This window comes from Neolamprologus multifasciatus, chromosome 19 (genome assembly GCF_963576455.1).
Source record: "Neolamprologus multifasciatus chromosome 19, fNeoMul1.2, whole genome shotgun sequence".
Classification (NCBI taxonomy): domain Eukaryota; kingdom Metazoa; phylum Chordata; class Actinopteri; order Cichliformes; family Cichlidae; genus Neolamprologus; species Neolamprologus multifasciatus.
The window spans coordinates 11,746,294-11,763,848 of record NC_140457.1 but is presented as its reverse complement, the minus strand read 5'-3'; the positions used below and the strand labels follow the sequence as shown (position 1 = coordinate 11,763,848).

Genomic DNA, 17,555 nt, shown 5'->3' with positions numbered 1-17,555 from the left:
GCTGTTGTTTTTTTTAAAAAGACAAAAAAAAAAAAATCCAACAAAACATAAAAAGTAACTGAGTTAACATTTTACTTGCTTGTGCTTTTAAGGTTACATTGAAAATTAAAAACAAGTAAAAAGGGTTTATTCATTGTTTTGTTTTTCTAAATGTAAATGTGGAATTAGTCCCAAAATTAAATAAAATATATCACAATTTTTGAAGATTGCATTCAAAGTCAGCAATGCTGTGTGTATCTTAATACAGTATGATTTAGACTCAATCATGGGTCTCCAATTTTAGGTCTGGTTAAATAAATAAATATATAGTGCTAGACACCCCTTATTTCTCTAATTCTAGGAACATAAAAAATACACTACCGGTCAAAGGTTTGGACACATTCTCAATGTTTTTTCTTTATTCTCATGACTATTTACATTGTAGATTCTCACTGAAGGCATCAAAACTGTTAATGAACACACAAGCAATTATGTAATAAACAAAAAAGTGTGAAATAGCTCAAAACATTTTTATACGTTTCTTCATGATTCTTCAAATCAGCCACCCTTTGCTTTGATTACTGCTTTGCACACTCTTGGCATTCTCTCGATGAGCTTCATGAGGTAGTCACTTGAAATGTTCCCAGAGATGCTGAGCACTTGTTGGCCCTTTTGGCTTCACTCTGCGGTCCATCTCATCCCAAACCATCTCGCCTGGGTTTAAGTCAGGTGACTGTGGAGGCCGTGCCATCTAGTGCAGCACTCCATCACTCTCATTCTTTGTCAAATAGCCCTTACACCGCCTTGAGGTTTGTTTGGGGTCATTGTCCTGTTGAAAAATAAATGATGGTCCAACTAAAAGCAAATAGGATGGGATGGGATGACATGTCGCTTCAGGATGCTGTGGCAGCCATGCTGGTCCAGTGTTCCTTCAGTTTTGAATAAATCCCCAACAGTGTCATCAGCAAAGCACCCCCACACCATCACACCTCCTCCTCCATGCTTCACGGTGTGAACCATGCATGCAGAGATTATTCATTTGTTGCATAAAGACATGGCGGGTGGAACCAAAGATCTCTAATTTGGACTCAAAACACAGATTTCCACTGGTCTAATATCCATTGTGTTTGTGTTGCTTAGCCAGAAGAAATCTCTTCTGTTCGCTGTTTTTCCGTAGTAGTGGTTTCTTAGCAGCTATTTGACCATTAAGGCCTGATTCGTGCAGTGTCCTCTGAACAGTTGATGAAGAGATGTGTCTGCTGCAGCAACTCTGTGCGGCATTTATCTGGGCTCTAATCTAAGGTGTTAATTGTTAATTTGCAGTTTCTGAGGCTGGTGACTCGGATGTATTTATCCTCAGCAGCAGAGGTGACTGCTGCGATCCTCATGTGAGCCAGTTTTATCGTAGCGCTTGATGGTTTTTGCGACTGCAACTGGGGATACATTCGAAGTTTTAGTGATTTTCCAAACTGACTGACCTTCAATTCGTAAAGTTATGATGGACTGCCTTTTCTCTTTATGTCGCTGATTGGTTCTTGCCATAATATGAATTCTAACAGTTGTCAAATAAGGGCTGTCAGCTGTGTACCAACCTGACTTCTGCACAACACAACTGATGGTCCCAACCCCATTAAGAAGGCAAGAAATTCCACAAATGAACCCTGACAAGGCACACCTGTGAAGTGAAAACCATTTCAGGTGACTACATCGTGAAGCTCATTGAGAGAAGGTGGTCAACAAAGCAAGTGGTGGCAACTTTGAGGAATCTAAAATATAAAACATATTTAGAGTTTTTAGCATTTTTGTTTTGCTACATAATTCCATATATCTTGCTTCATATATTTGATGTCTTCAGTGTGTATATACAATGTAGAAAGTAGTAAAAATAAAGAAAAATGAGAAGGCGTGTCCAGAATTTTGACTGGTAGTGTAGGTGCAGCGATTCATTGTAAGTTGCAAACATATGTAGAAATACAGTATGTGAGGCAAAAATTTTCAACACACCCCGAGGTTTTCTTGTAATTTTTTAAAGTTCTAAAGTAGTGTTAAGGAATAGTTATTCAGGCTATTTGAAGAGTATTTAAAGCTCTTCTTTGAATGCTGGCTGCCCTTTCTTTTGTTTTCTGTCAACATGATCCCACACTGTTTCGGTAATGCTGAGGTCCAGGCGATGCCAGTCCGCGACTGATAGTGTTTCATTGTATGTTTTTACTACATGGGCAGTGTTATCGGGATCATTGTCATGCTGAAAAGTGAAGACGTTGATCAATCAGATGTTTTCCAAAAGGAAGTGCATGATAGGACATGACTTTAGGATACTTTTTAGGATACTTTTCAAAAATTTCTTCCAATTTCCTCAGGTTATTTTAAGGCAACACAGCACACCATGCTATGATTTTCAGAAAGCCCAGAAAACTATTACGCAACACCACTTTAAAAGGTTTTTGAGAAAGGCTCCCTCCTTGGAAGCGAAATATTAAAAAATGAGTGGTGACTCGAGATTTTTTTTTTTTGCAAAGGACTGTATTTAGGTTGTTATTATTAGTGGGTGGATGACATGTGAAAGCAGGCCCTTTTAACGGTCCTTGAATGACTCTTGAAGGCTCAGATGACAAGCACACGTGGTTGGCATACGTAATTTGCAACACGCATGCGTACAGGCTAACCCCGCCCCCTTTCCTCTCAGTTCTTCAGCCGCGCAGCACTTGGCAAGAATGGCGGCTCTTTTGGAATCGCTTCTATCACAGAAAGTGGATATTATTAAGGTGGTGGACTGGCTAAAGAGTGCAGGGGTAGGTCTGAAACGGGTAATACTATCACGAGAGGAGCATTTATCTGCGTTTTATCTCCGCTTACTTTTTTCTGTGTGATGACACAGCTCGTAACTAATGGTAAACAAAACTTTTAGCTGCTGTGCTAGCGAGCCACGTTAGCTGTAGATCAGATCGACTACAGACAAGATGGTAGCTGTCAGCTTCCCTTTTTTCAGAAGAAATGTTTTCAGTAAAACCTGTCATAATTTACCACAGTTACTTAATAATTTTACTATTATTTTCATTCTCTTAAGACAGATGTGGGGTTTTGCCATAAATTAGCCAGCACGTTGTTAGCTAGGTTAGATAATAATTTTCTTAGATTAACTGTAGCTATCCAGAATATTTAATTGCGTGGATATCTACTATCTTGCGATGCATCTAGGATTTAATTGCGCTGATGATCCGAGTTATTTCGTGGTTGATAGATGGTTGATGCGCTTGTCTCGATCCAATTTTCCAACAGTTAAAGTCTCTCTCTTCAACAGGACGAGGACAAGCTGTCGATTAGTGAACTCGGGCTGACAGTTCACAAAGAGGAGTTCGTCCCTTTTATTTTAAATTTTCTGAGAGAGCAGAGCAGTCAAGCACTCACCCATGGCCCCGCCACCCCAGCTAAGACTCCCAGCCGCCCTAGGCCTGCTGCACAGACCCAAGTTTTCTCGGAAAAGAGGGGCTGCAAGTCTGCCAGTGGTGGAAGTGGTACTCGGGCTGCGAGCCGCGTCCAGCTGTTTTCTCCTTCATTTGTGTCACCTGGACCTGAAGGATCTCTCTGTCTGAGCGGGGTCACTGCCTTCAGCAGCCCCTCCTCTTCTACAACATGGAGCCCTGCTTCCAGGCCTTCAGGATCTGAGCGGCGTGGTGGGCAGAGGATCATGCTTGGAGACTACATGGTTTCTCCTCCTGACTTTCAGCACAGCCCTAGCTTCCAGTCCCAGAAAAGCCGCAAGAAGAGTGGTGGCAACATGTCATTGGGGGGGCGAGGACGTGGAGGGCATTATATTGATGAGACTGGGGGGAGGAGATCAGTAAGAGGAGGAGGAGGAGGAGGAGGGTATGGTAGGATAATTGAGCAGGTTTCACCTCCGTCTGTAGGTCAGCTCAATTTCAACAACTTGGAGGAGTTCCCTCCTGTTGGCTCCTCACCCATTTCTCCTGCGTGAGTCTGCACAAGTCTAACATAAGTAGAGTCATAAATATAGATTTGAACATGTAATTTTCAAACAATCTGACCACTTCTGTTATTCCTCAGGGCATCTAAGCCAACTAGAAGAATAAACCCGACACCAGTAAGTGCAGAGCGGCCACACTCTAAACCAAAGACCTGCTTCACTTCCACCCCGTTCAGTAAACCATCCAGCCCCCTGTCAGGAGTAGAGCCACTCGAGGGGTCGATGACAGGGGGCAATTCTCTGAGTCTGCAGGAAGAAAGGGAATTGCTTAAAAGGGAAAAGTAAGTGCACTTTTCCTCAATTTGGTCAGACAGATTTGAGTGCATTGTGGGAAAAATGTGTTTCGTTTTTGGATTGGCCAGTAATACATGTCTGCGAGTGGGTGCCATATTACTTACAGATGGATAATTTTTTGCTGTGTTTTACAGGGAATGATGGTGTAGTGTAATCCATATTTTGTTGGTAATCGTTTGTACACTCTGGATTAGAGTAAAATTCTCCTTCCAGTTTCTATATGTATAACAGTCTCAGCTGTTTTTGCACCAGCTGAAGCATCTTTTTTTCCACATCTCAGTTTATCTTTGTAGTTTTATGATCAGGAATTTCTTGTTTTTAGGACAAAGCGTGCCCAGCAGGTCGGCTCTCCTCAGCCGTCTTCTTTGGAATCATGCACCCCTACCAAGGCAGTGCTTAAAACAGGATCTAAAGTTACACCAGAACAACAGACAACTAGTCCTGAACCATCCAAAGTGACTTTCTCCTTGGAACTGGATCTTTTGGTTGAGCTGTATAGTACCTGCATCTCTGGTAAATGACCACAAGGTGGTGATCATTATCTAAAAACAATTACATGAGGATAAAATGAACTTGTACAAACAATTTTGCTAGATGAAGAACAGCTATTAGTAAATGCCTGTCAACAGGTTTCTGTTAAGTAATTAGAGTAATTAATAATGAGAGAAATTTAAATTAGTTAAAAAATCTTTTTATGTGTTTTCAGAAAACCTCGTACCAAACATTTTCCTGGAGCTCTTCTTTGTGATGCAGTTACTAACGTCTCGGTCCCCTCACACTCATGACGATGAACAGGAAAGTTTGTGTGCAGCTCATTCGCACTCAGGTGTGCAATCACGTAATATTACAAATACTAGGATTGCATATATCTGTGTGTGTGTGTGTGTGTGTGTGTGTTGAAGCTCCCGATCTGTTTCTAATTTTCAGATATTCTCGAAAGATGTTATTTAAGACTAGTACACAATTGTGTGTATTTTGCAGTGAAGGTCCTGGAGAATCAGTTTCAGTGAGTGTCTTTTGTTTTCTCCACTTAACCGACTCCTCAACATTCTTAACTTTTTGACTCATAACCATGTCTTCTTGTAATTTATCAGGTTGGTAGCTCATTTGGACAAGTGCACATTGCGACTGCTGGCAGAGAATGAACGGGTGGCATCTTTCTCTCCACATCTCAGGGACTTACTCACTCAGGCCCAAGATAAAAGCACGGCCAAGGTAACAGAGTTGTATTGTACAGCTGATGAAGTAAATGCAAACATTTATTGTATTTTTAAATCTTTCCCAGTGCTGTATGCTATGTTATAAACATTACTACCAACCTATGTTGTTAATCCAGATTCTTATTTTGACCCATCTTCACTTTAAAAAATAAAAAAAATGAATGTATTTCAGCTCTCTCCTTCAGTGTCCACTTTCATCCACTCGGTCCCTTTCCAACCTGATACTGACAACCGGTCCAACTTCAGCAGTGACAAGGCTTTCCACATCTTCAAAAAACAGAGGTATATTTCTACTTTTGTCCATTTTATAGAGGTGAACTTTAAATTGCAAACGCAATGTTGTTTGTCGATCGACACAGTGTGAAATATTATAGTTGGATAATTTGTAGCTTTAATTGTGAGATGAGAAACTTTTCTTGGTTGTTTGGTGAATTAAGGTTTCAACTGTTGAAATAAGTTGATTAAAACCACTGAATGAATTTTATTAATGATCAAGTATATTTTTTCCATTCATCAATTATCTTAATCACCTGATTCTTTTGTTCTTCTCACAGAGATATTTTTTATGAGGTGCTGAGAGAGTGGGAGGACTTTCACAAGGAACCCGGGTGGAATTTTGACACTGCACTTGGAAATAGGATCAGGTAAGTCCAGTTAGTTACAGCAGCTTTTTATTTATTTATTTCTCCCCCTCATGGTCAGGAATTGGGTGAAATTAAGGATTTCAATGTAATAAAGGATCCTTTTCTGTCTTTTACTTCAGAGGAATGATGAGTCAGATGACCTCTGCAGGAAATCATTCTCATTTTGCGCGTCTGTTCCTGAAGCAGCTTATTCAGGTAAATCATACATTTTAACAAAAGCTATCTATCTCATTGCAGAAGCTGCCACCACATGACATTCTTCTTACTTGGCCCAATAAGGTCTCAAATTGACCTTTTTTTTCCCTTTAGATGTGTAAAGGTCCCCGAGTGAACAGCACTTCTGGAGATGCTCCTGATGCTGACTTGTTAGGCATGTTGGGAGCTGAGGGTCTGGGTCGCCTGAAGCGTCTTGAAGAGCGTCTCATTCAGCCTCACGGAGTTGTTGGCCCGTGCTCACCTCCATCTTTTCCTGGTTACCAAGAGTTCTTCAGGGACTTCCTGCAGGCTGCTAGCTGGTGAGACAACAACATTTAAGTAAAAAGATAACAGCATAACAATAGCATAATAAATATTAAATTTCATATAAATTTCCTGTGTTCTTACTAGCTAAACTTTTTTTTCTTTAAATTTTTTTTAATGGACTATGTTGTTATAATCCGTTTTGTATATTGTGCACTAGCTGCCAGCTGAACCAGCACCTGCAGGATAGCTTGTGCCAGCAGCTACTCCAGCTGGATGAGGTGTCCATCCTGAGCCCTCCTGCTTCCATCTGTGAGCGGGACGAAGAGGAGGAGGAAGATGGAGACATGGAGCAGCAGGTATTTTGTTATCTGCATCTGCAGCTTTTGTGGGTGTTTTGTTAAAATGCTTTACAGCTGTATTTTCCTTTTTTATTTGAAGCAATGTATTTTAACCTGGGTACCTGGACAGCTCATCTTCTTAAACCTGCCCACTCTAAGAAGATGAGCTCTTATGCTGTTTATTATTTCATCCTTTTTAGGATGAGAAGCAGCGGTTCTCCTCTGTGTTGCTCCTAGCTCGTCTTCTAGCAAAGTTTCTGGGATTCATTTCCTTTCTGCCTTACCAAACATCCGAGAAGCCGTCCAGAGAAATACAGGATACTGCTATAGCCCTGCGCAGCAAGGTGACGAAACAAATACTTATTGCACCAAATGTTCAGGCCTGTTTTTAAATGGTGTATGTAAAAGTCAGAAGTAGTTTCAGTTCCTTTTATTTTCTTCCTGTACATCTGCAGTACAGATATAAATGTATATTTGATGCCATGCTACTTTTTTTTTTCTCTTCCCCTCTTTGTCCCACAGAGTGTTCCAGTGCTAGATGTGTGTGCTGTGTTGAGAAACAGTATAAGGAGAAGGCGCACCATCCTCACTGTTCCCTGGCTGGTGGAGTTCCTCTCCATGCTAGACTTTATCGGCCCTCTGCTGCTCTGCTACAGGACCACATTGGGCACACTGCTTCTCCTATATAGGTTTGTCTTCATATGCATGCACAACTAGTTATGACAGTACAGGTAAATGGTGTGTGTATATAGTAAAATACAAAGTCTCCTGTTTGCTTGCAGGAGACTGGTTCTTGATCGGTGTGAAGAAATGTGTTACCTAAATAAGCTACTGATGGTGTCAGTATTAGGCTGGCTCTTTCAGGTGAGTTATAATGTGTAGGCAAAATTTGTCTTTTTATGTAATAGTTTATACAGTGAGCAGCAGACTCGCCAATCGTGACTCAAAGATCTATTTAACACTTTTATGATGCCTGAGAATAATATTTATTTATGCGTAATGCTAACATATAGTTGAACTTGTTGTGTTTTAACTTGTGTAGATCCCAGTGATTCCAGAGGATATTTTCTTCACTAGTGAGTTTACTGAGGTTGCCAAGGTGGAAGAAAGCGACATAAATGTGGCAGGGCTTGTAAGTGACAAATAAACTTTAATAGGTGTTTGTTCATAAAACGACTTGTTTTTATATGCTTGTTAATTTTTTTTTTTTTTTTTTAGGACTGTATTCCTCTGGTGGATCAGCAGCTTCTTTATACTTGTTGTCCGTTTCTTGGTGAGTAGAAATGTGGAATGCTGAATGTAAATCTTATGTTTAAATTGGGTTTAAGGGCACTGTATTCTTATCTTAATTTATAGTAGCTGTTTATTTCTGCATGCCTTAATTTAGATGGTTTAATAGCCATATTAACATTGGAGTCTTTCCCCTTTATTACTGAGATTCATGGGAACAAGGAGTCACAAGTTTGGTACAACCAGCCAGCTGATTCGCACATTCATCTACACGTGTATGTTTATCTGTGAAAAGGTTTTGATTTTTTTTCGTGTGTGTGTGTGTGTGTGTGTGTGTGTGTGTGTGTGTGTGTGTGTGTGTGTGTGTGTTTTGTTTTGTTTTTGTTTTTTTTTTTTTGTTTTTTTTTTTTTTTTTTTTTACTGGTAGTAGCATTAAAAAAAATAATACTAATAAAATGGATTGTCTCACCAAGTATTTGACTTGCAAGAAAGAGTGTCTGTCTCTGGCTGTTACAATTATAGTAAAAATTATTACAGTGAATTACTTTGTATGTTATCAGTCACTTTCTTGGCTTTTTATAGAGTTTCTCTTGGGCTGGTTATGAGCTTTTTCCATAACAAAACTGCTTTGTCATTTCATCTGTAGGTTCGAGGTTGGTCCTCACGTTATTTTGTGTCTTTTAATTTGCATATGGGGAGCTGGGTTGTTGGACTAGCATGTCCTGGTCTTTTCTTTTGGTTAAAGTGAAGCTCTGTCTTGAGGATGGTAATTTCTTCTTTTTTTCTTTTGTTTTGTTCTACTGGTGCGATTATTCTTAACCATAGACGCATTAAATTTAAAGTCTTGCATCTACAGGACTCAATCTTTGCAGGATTTTTTGCCCTTTGATTGGATGCAGAGTAGCGAGCGCAAGAATGGCACAGTTCTTATAGGTTGTTTGGCCTTTTGTTTGATCTAGTCATTGGTGGACTCGAGTTTCACTAATAAGTTTGAAAAATAAACCGTCCTTTAATCAGAAACTGCACAGCTTTGTTCACGTTTGCTCAACACGTTCACCACAGATGAGCCAAGGGACAGCAACACGCGCTTTCTTTAGATAAATCCATCTTGTTTTTATTCATTCAGGTGAATTTCGTAAGCTTTTGGCTGCCTTTGTGTCCGGAAGCACATCCAAGAGCGGAGGAATTATCCGCAAGATTACTCCCACGTCTGCTGAGCTCAAGGACACGCCAGCAGCTCACAGGTCACAGCAGAAACTGCAGGTGAATAACCAAGCAGCAGAGCAAACAGGACTTCAAACGCAATCATTCCTGTGTGTGGGGTATTTAAATCGGTTGCTTGAATATGACAGGTGGACCTCGAGCAAGCCTTCTTTCACAACCAACCTCCATCGTTACGTCGCACTGTGGAATTTGTAGCTGAGAGGGTTGGATCCAATGCAGTCAAGCATATGAAGTGAGTATTGTGGAGCTTTCAGAGTAAGCTGGTTTTTAAGCCACTAGATTGCAAATTAACTGTAGCTTTCACATTCCTTTGTTTTTATTTAACCTGCCTTCCATTAGATGATCCTTTTCCAATTGAAAGTGACTCTGAGAAGAGTTTGTAATCAGCCTGCAGCTTTGGTTGGTTGCTTACCTAGGAGGCTAGAGACTGTCCAACAGCTTGTTTTACAGCACTTCAGTGGCAACTGCTGTAAATTTACCACTCTGTGTTTAAATGTGTTATATAGATACAGTGGGGCAAAAAAGTATTTAGTCAGCCACCGATTGTGCAAGTTCCCCCACTTAAAATGATGACAGAGGTCAGTAATTTGCACCAGAGGTACACTTCAACTGTGAGAGACAGAATGTGAAAAAAAAAATCCATGAATTCACATGGTAGGATTTGTAAAGAATTTATTCGTAAATCAGGGTGGAAAATAAGTATTTGGTCACCTCAAACAAGGAAAATCCCTGGCTCTCACAGACCTGTAACGTCTTCTGTAAGAAGCTTTTCTGTCCCCCACTCGTTACCTGTATGAATGGCACCTGTTTGACCTCATCATCTGTATAAAAGACACCTGTCCACAGCCTCAACCAGTCAGACTCCAAACTCCGCCATGGCCAAGACCAAAGAGCTTTTGAAGGACACCAGGAAAAGAATTGTAGACCTGCACCAGACTGGGAAGAGTGAATCTACAATAGGCAAGCAGCTTGGTGTGAAAAAATCAACTGTGGGAGCAATCATCAGAAAATGGAAGACATACAAGACCACTGATAATCGCCCTCGATCTGGGGCTCCACGCAAGATCTCATCCCGTGGGGTCAAAATGATCATGAGAACGGTGAGCAAAGATCCCAGAACCACACGGGGGGACCTGGTGAATGACCTGCAGAGAGCTGGGACCAAAGTAACAAAGGTCACCATCAGTAACACACTACAACGGCAGGGAATCAAATCCCGCAGTGCCAGACGTGTTCCGCTGCTGAAGCCAGTGCATGTCCAGGCCCGTCTGAAGTTTGCCAGAGAGCACATGGATGATACAGCAGAGGATTGGGAGAATGTCATGTGGTCAGATGAAACCAAAGTAGAACTTTTTGGTATAAACTCAACTCGTCGTGTTTGGAGGAAGAAGAATACTGAGTTGCATCCCAAGAACACCATACCTACTGTGAAGCATGGGGGTGGAAACATCATGCTATGGGGCTGTTTTTCTGCCAAGGGGACAGGACGACTGATCCGTGTTAAGGACAGAATGAATGGGGCCAAGTATCGTGAGATTTTGAGCCAAAACCTCCTTCCATCAGTGAGAACTTTGAAGATGAAACGAGGCTGGGTCTTCCAACATGACAATGATCCAAAACACACCGCCCGGGCAACAAAGGAGTGGCTCCGTAAGAAGCATTTGAAAGTCCTGGAGTGGCCTAGCCAGTCTCCAGACCTCAACCCCATAGAAAATCTGTGGCGGGAGTTGAAAGTCCGTGTTGCTCGGCGACAGCCCCAAAACATCACTGCTCTTGAGAAGATCTGCATGGAGGAATGGGCCAAAATACCAGCTACTGTGTGTGCAAACCTGGTAAAGACCTATAGTAAACGTTTGACCTCTGTTATTGCCAACAAAGGTTATGTTACAAAGTATTGAGTTGTATTTTTGTTATTGACCAAATACTTATTTTCCACCCTGATTTACGAATAAATTCTTTACAAATCCTACCATGTGAATTCATGGATTTTTTTTTTTTCACATTCTGTCTCTCACAGTTGAAGTGTACCTCTGGTGCAAATTACTGACCTCTGTCATCATTTTAAGTGGGGGAACTTGCACAATCGGTGGCTGACTAAATACTTTTTTGCCCCACTGTATCTGCTCAAGACTTACTAAGAGCATCGTTGTTATTTTATTTTAATATTTTAAATGTAATTTTTGTACAGTTGTGTTATTCGTTTTGGGCTTCCCGCAGGGCTACCTTAGTAAATGAGTTGGTGGGACGAGGAGAAAAGATGCTGAGAGACGGACTGGGGTCGGCAAACTCAAATCCCTCAAAACTGAATGACTCCATTTGTGCTCAATTGTGTGATGCGGGATTGGAGGCTTTGGCAAGAGCCACCAGGTATGAGAGCTTATTTTACAAGCGCCCAGCTGTTTTCTTGTTACGTGAATAGATTTGATTGGGAATTATTACAAGGTGCCACTTTCAGTTAAGAAAACACCCTCTTGCTTGCAGATTTTGCTGTGAGAAGAGCCCTGAAGCCATACGTATATTGCTCCCTCATGAGACTTCGCCTACTGTAAGTCCAAGAATACATATTTGGTTTAAAAAAAAAAAAAAAGGGAAGCAGAACATAAGTACAACAAAAACTACAGCAATATAGACTTTTAGCTAATAAATGGACTTTCTGATAAACCTTTGTGGATGAGTTTGGAATTGGATGTTTATGCTCGAATTTCTACGCAGGTACTCGCCACTTCGGAAAACATCACCAAACGTCTTGCAACAGAAAAAGCCTGCAGCTGGCTTTCGGCTAACATTACAGGTAATTAGTTAAAGGGATAGATCACCCAGAAACTTAAATATAGAGCTGTTTCAGATGTGCATTTTCTGCATGTCTGCAGAAGAAGATTATAATTTTTATTTATCTATTTATTGGAAGGAGATACAAGGACCGGTTGTTCATTTTATTTACGTTCAAAAATCGTAGCTTATACTTCAACAGACACAGACAAATTGTGATGTCATATTTATTCTAGAGAGGCATCTAGGGATGGGTATTGATAAGATTTTCACGATTCAGATTCCATTTTCGATTCTGTTTAACGATTCGATTCTTTTTAAAAAAGGAGAACACTAAAGTCGATTTGCTTAGAACTTTGTTTTACGTCTTCTCTTTGAACAAGATAGAAATTTAGGAGTAACATGGCCTTACAAACCCAACAGTGAGATCTTAAGAGATCCACAGCCTACGGCTCTTTAATGGGGCGTCACAGGGTCCCCAGAAAAAAAAATTGTAAATGTAAAATAATAAAATAAATATTCTTCTGTAGCAATAACAAAGTATAACAAATTATTCAGTAGCAATTACACAAGAATATCCAGTAATGTCCCTGCCTACAATTAAACACATTCACTTACTGAAAATCGGGGGTATCTGCTGTGGCAAATGGGTGCAAGCCTTTTACCACAAACTTAGTCACTGCTCGGTGACATTCGTCTATCCTTGCCTGAAAGGAGACGCTACCGGTAGACTGCAGTGAGAACTGCCAGCATCTGAGCCAGCCAGACTCTGTCTGTCTCATCATGGTCACCTAAATGCACAGTAATGGCAGGTTTTGTAATAAGGCAGATCACGCTAACATAATATGCACTGTTAAGTGATTATTTAACTGCCGCTTTAACGGGAGAGGACGTGCAAACGTTACCGCTGCTGCTGGGTTGAGATTCACGAGTCCGGAGCGGAATTAAAAACACGACATTCATTTAAGGTTATGTTTGTTTTGTGAGCAAATGCTTTTGCATATTCGTAGTGTTTCCTCCCTTAAATGAAATATCTACTTTGCAAGTATTGCAAGTTGCCCTGTTGTCATCCGTTCTCGTAAAGTATAATCAAACTTTTGAGCGTTTGAGCCGCCATGTTTCCTGCCAGGTAAATGACGCTCCGCAACGTGGTGACGTCATTCGGGGCGACTGGAATTGATAAGGGAATCGTTTGGGGAAAAATGGCAAACAATTCCAAGGAATTGAAACAGTGGGAACCGGTTCTCAACAAGAACTGGTTTTTGATACCCATCCCTAGAGGCATCTAATACACTTGTGTTTAATTTGATGGCGGCAACATGGGGGTCTGGCAGCTGGGGTGCGGGTAACAAAAGGCTGGGAAAGTGAGTGGTATTGAAAAGGACACGCCTGGAACAAAATCTTTCAACCTAATAGGTTAACTGAGATTGACCTTTGGACCCTCAGGCAGCACTGCATTTAAACGGGTATGATTCTTGAGTTTAGGAAGAGTTCCAGAAAACATTATGTGGGGAATTGTGTTTACAGACAGGTGGACCTCGAGCAAGCCTTCTCGAAGAAGCCATGTGTGAATATAATCCAGAGAACATTCTTCTCTGAGCCGAAGCTAATTTAAAATGGACTGAGGCAAAGTGGAAAACTGTTGTGTGGTCAGATGGATTAAAATTGCAATGAGGAGAAGAGAGGGAGCATCCAGTTTGTCATTATTGCTCAGTTCCAAAGCCTGGATCTCTGTTGGTTATGGGGGTGCATTAGTGTCCATGGATTTTGCAGTTTGCACAGCTGGAAAGGCACCATCAGTGCTGAAAAGTACATACAGGTACATCAGTCCCAGGTAGGAAATGGGGTTGATGAACTGTTTTTAAAATATGATGCACAGTGATTACGTGGCCCTATCTGAACTTTTTTTTTTTTTTGGAGACGTAGGCCTGCCACCCAATTCAAATGACTTTTTCCCCCCTTAAAATTATACATTTTTACAATTCAAACAATTTCTTCCTTTATTTTTTAAATGTTTTATTTTGAATAAAATTTCGGTTTATAAGATTAGCAAGTCTTTGTGTTTTTGTTTAACTTTTTAAAAACAGTTTTGGGAAGTCCCCACTGGAACATGAATGCACTGATTGCTTTGATCTGCTGAATGAATGTAAATGAAGGAAAGGCTGAATTTTATGGCAGGGCAGTAGTTTTGCAAGCTTTTTGTGCTCGACTTAGGCCTGTTTTACTACTAACTAAGCCTCCAGACTAAAGCGTACAAAAACATTGAACTGACCTCAAACTCTCTGTGGTGCCGGTATTATTTTATGAACATAATTTCCATTGTAGATGAGCGAAGCACTCTCAGGATATCTAATTTCCATTAATTTCTCATTATAAAGCACTCGTAAGACGGGAGTGGAAGAGCAGGTATGAGCGCGTGATGAAGGCTCTTGGTAGTCCACCTGCTCCAGACTCTGATGTGGACAGAACTGTGGTTGAGCTGGTCCCTCAGGAAAAGTCACAAACTCCCAAGAGGAAACAAGGAAGTGAGAGTGAGAGAGTGATGTCCTGTCCTCCCCACTGTGACCACAGTGCTTCACTGCCCTCTGACATCCTCGTTGAAATGAAGGTATTTTTATTTTATTTTTTATGTGTTAGTACTTTGTTCAGCAGTGCTTTGTAATAACATTTCATTTGTGATTCTTTTTTTTCCCCCCACTATGTCACACAGTTTACTGTTAAATCACGAGTGTGCCTCACCAGAATGTTAGAAAGTCCATGTAATAAAGAAGATCTTAAATATGTAAAAGTCAACGATATGTCTGAACTCAAAGGGTTGAATTTTTAATGTAGGAACTGCTGAGCATCGCTGTGGGCCCGAGGACGGATAAGGAGCTGCCGACTGGCTCTCAGCTCCTAACGCTGCTGCAAAAAGTGGGAGAAACATTATCCTGCAGAAAGGTAAATCAAAGAGAGAGGAGTGTCATAAAATTACACCGAATTTACTGATGCGTCGTTTCCCAGTGTTGATTACAGTCTTCCTTCTTTTTGCTTGCTTAGTTTTTGAATGTACTGTCAGAGCAGATGCTTCTGAACTGTAGTGTCCTACTGGCCTGCAAACTGGGTAAGAGATTCCAGGCCGTTTAATGTTTTAGGTGTTTAACTCTCATCATTCAAAATTGCTCTGCTTCTTAAATGCAAACATTGTGAAACGTCCTTGACAGACATGTGTTCTGTGTATCTGTTCAGTGTCGGCAGAGCTCCCGGTGCTGCCTCTGTCAGAGTGCAGCGGACGTGGCGGGGATGCTGTTGGTAATGGTTCAGGGTCAGAGCCTCCTGTCACAGCGCTGCTGGAGCAGTTCGCTGAGCTGTGGGAGAAAGACAGCTGTTCCTCCGCCCCCATCCACCTGCTCTTTACCCCACTTACAGTCACCGCTGTGCTGAAGGCCAGCGACACAGAGGTATGAATGATATAGATGTATTAATGATCATAATATGACAGTCAAATTGAACATATATCAAACTTGTTATACATGTCCTTGGATAGATCCTAAAACAACATTATAGATTGAGGTGTGCACAACATGTGGTGTGTGTGGGGTTTTTTTTTGTTTGTTTTTTTTTTTGGGGGGGGGGTGTTCTTTCAATTTTTATGTGTTAAAAATCTACAAGACTGAACAGTGTCGGCAAAATGGAACAGTTCTGTTGATGTTTCATTTCTTGAAAGTTTCTTCACTATAAATTGTTCAAACCTACTTGCCTAAACACTTATAGCATGTTTATACTGGATGGAGACTTTATTTATTTATTTATTTCCTTCCTGGATTCTTCTTCTTTGACTTATTTTCACTGCTTCTCCAGTGGGTTTTAATACTCCTGCTTTCCAGTCTGTCTGCTTTCTAGAGTAAACAGACTGGAAACGAGGCCGAGGGGAATGACATGTGAAACGGTCCCTGTCTTGAATTGAAAGATTTGGCCTCCAGCATGCTCCATCATTTTGAATTCTTCCTTTTATTTTTTTTATTTTATTTTTTTTGTTCAGTTCTGTCAGGCCCAGTGTTCCCTAAACAGTTTTATTTATATACATATTTAAAAAATTTAACCTTTTTTATAACCTCTAATTATTTAATTTAAAGTCATTTGACAATGAAATCTCTAATTTTCTAATAAATGTGTTTTTATTATTTTTGTTGTTGTTTTGTTTTTTTTAGAGGAAGAACTACCGGTTTGTAATTGGAAAACTGGTGGACAGAGGGTTATTGAGTGAAGAAGAGGTCAAATCCCATTGGAAGAAGCTAACAGAACTGGCCTTACCTGTGGTGAATTTTCATGTTCTTGTCATCTTGTATAGCTTTGGAATTATTTCTTAATACTAATGATCTGACCTCTGGCTTTTTCTGCTCTCTTGTTCTAATTTTCTTGTCATTTGTTTTCTCTTTAGGAGCAGATAGCGAATTTTCAGCTGAAGTTAAAGACCGTGAAACCCGTCTCACCTCTGGCTGAGTTACAAAGCCACATGGACATTCTGCAGGTCTCACATCAGACAGTAGAGGGAGCTACATGACAGCAATAGTACTCTCCAGTTTCCCCGCCACAACTTGTTTTCGCCACAGTGTTTAATGTAACATCTGCTTGTGTTGTTCAAGAGGTACACAGTTCTGAGTGACTTCTTTTTGCTGACTAGCTTTCTGCTTCACAGACCTTCAAAGAGAGTCAACAGTCAGCTTTTGCAAGCCTCAGGCTTAGGTTCTGTAGCTGCAAACTGAGAGCTAAGGTGCCAAGTAGAACCAGAAAACCCCGTCAGTCAGGGGTAGCATCTATGGACCACACAGTCGCATCTTAGATCCAAAGGAATTTCCTGCAGGCAAACCTGGATTGATGCTTGTGTCTTTAGGCAAACAATAAACAAAAGATCTAGACGATGCATAGATTGGAGTCACAGTAGATTCACGCTTAAGATTGGGCAATGAAATGGGGAATTTTTGCATTTAAAAAAAAGTTGCGTAATTAATATTTATCACGTAAAATGTATAACAAATACTACAAGTTTCAAAATTAGAAAAAAAGTCACGTTGTATAAGACACACAATTGTTAATTTGTCTTCATTTCAGTATAGCACTTTCACACTGCCGTTGACCGCTTCACTAGTGACTGCGTTTCTTTTATAAATGCAAGCAAGCATTTGTGATCATGTTTTTGTTCATGTTGAACAAGCGCCCTACTCCCTGCTGCTTTTAAACTGATTTTCTTTTTAATGTTGCCGCATAGTTTAAATTCTAAATGACAATGATGTATTCAGATTTAAGTGTTTATTGTGTATTGTCATGTTTGCAATGAGTAACATACAATTTTGTAATGAAAAAGAAAATAAAGTTTATCAGCTTGAACAATCTGTATATTTTTGGGGGGTGTTTTTAATCAATGTAAAAC

At 40.5% G+C, this 17,555-nt stretch overlaps 1 protein-coding gene across 1 annotated transcript; it reads left to right on the top strand.

The window, feature by feature from the left end:
* Positions 1-2,021: 2,021 nt before the first annotated feature.
* Positions 2,022-17,515, top strand: cdan1 (codanin 1). Its single transcript, XM_085143958.1, has 28 exons — positions 2,022-2,771; positions 3,281-3,951; positions 4,045-4,245; positions 4,581-4,771; positions 4,965-5,084; positions 5,186-5,264; positions 5,353-5,473; positions 5,651-5,760; positions 6,033-6,122; positions 6,242-6,317; positions 6,432-6,637; positions 6,802-6,940; positions 7,123-7,266; positions 7,445-7,611; positions 7,705-7,786; positions 7,965-8,054; positions 8,141-8,195; positions 9,279-9,415; positions 9,505-9,608; positions 11,594-11,743; positions 11,858-11,921; positions 12,089-12,167; positions 14,524-14,753; positions 14,978-15,085; positions 15,185-15,248; positions 15,374-15,585; positions 16,336-16,443; positions 16,566-17,515. Exons 1-28 carry the CDS (start codon positions 2,694-2,696, stop codon positions 16,686-16,688), a joined length of 3,999 nt encoding a protein of 1,332 aa, XP_085000084.1. The 5' UTR covers positions 2,022-2,693; the 3' UTR covers positions 16,689-17,515.
* The last annotated feature ends 40 nt before the right edge of the window (positions 17,516-17,555 follow it).

Excerpts from the sequence above, each read along its gene's own strand:
- cdan1 (XM_085143958.1), top strand. The coding sequence starts at position 2,694 with ATGGCGGCTCTTTTGGAATCGCTTCTATCACAGAAAGTGGATATTATT. Across the intron at positions 3,952-4,044 it reads TCCTCACCCATTTCTCCTGC|GGCATCTAAGCCAACTAGAA; the intron begins GTGAGTCTGCAC and ends GTTATTCCTCAG. Across the intron at positions 9,609-11,593 it reads AATGCAGTCAAGCATATGAA|GGCTACCTTAGTAAATGAGT; the intron begins GTGAGTATTGTG and ends GGCTTCCCGCAG.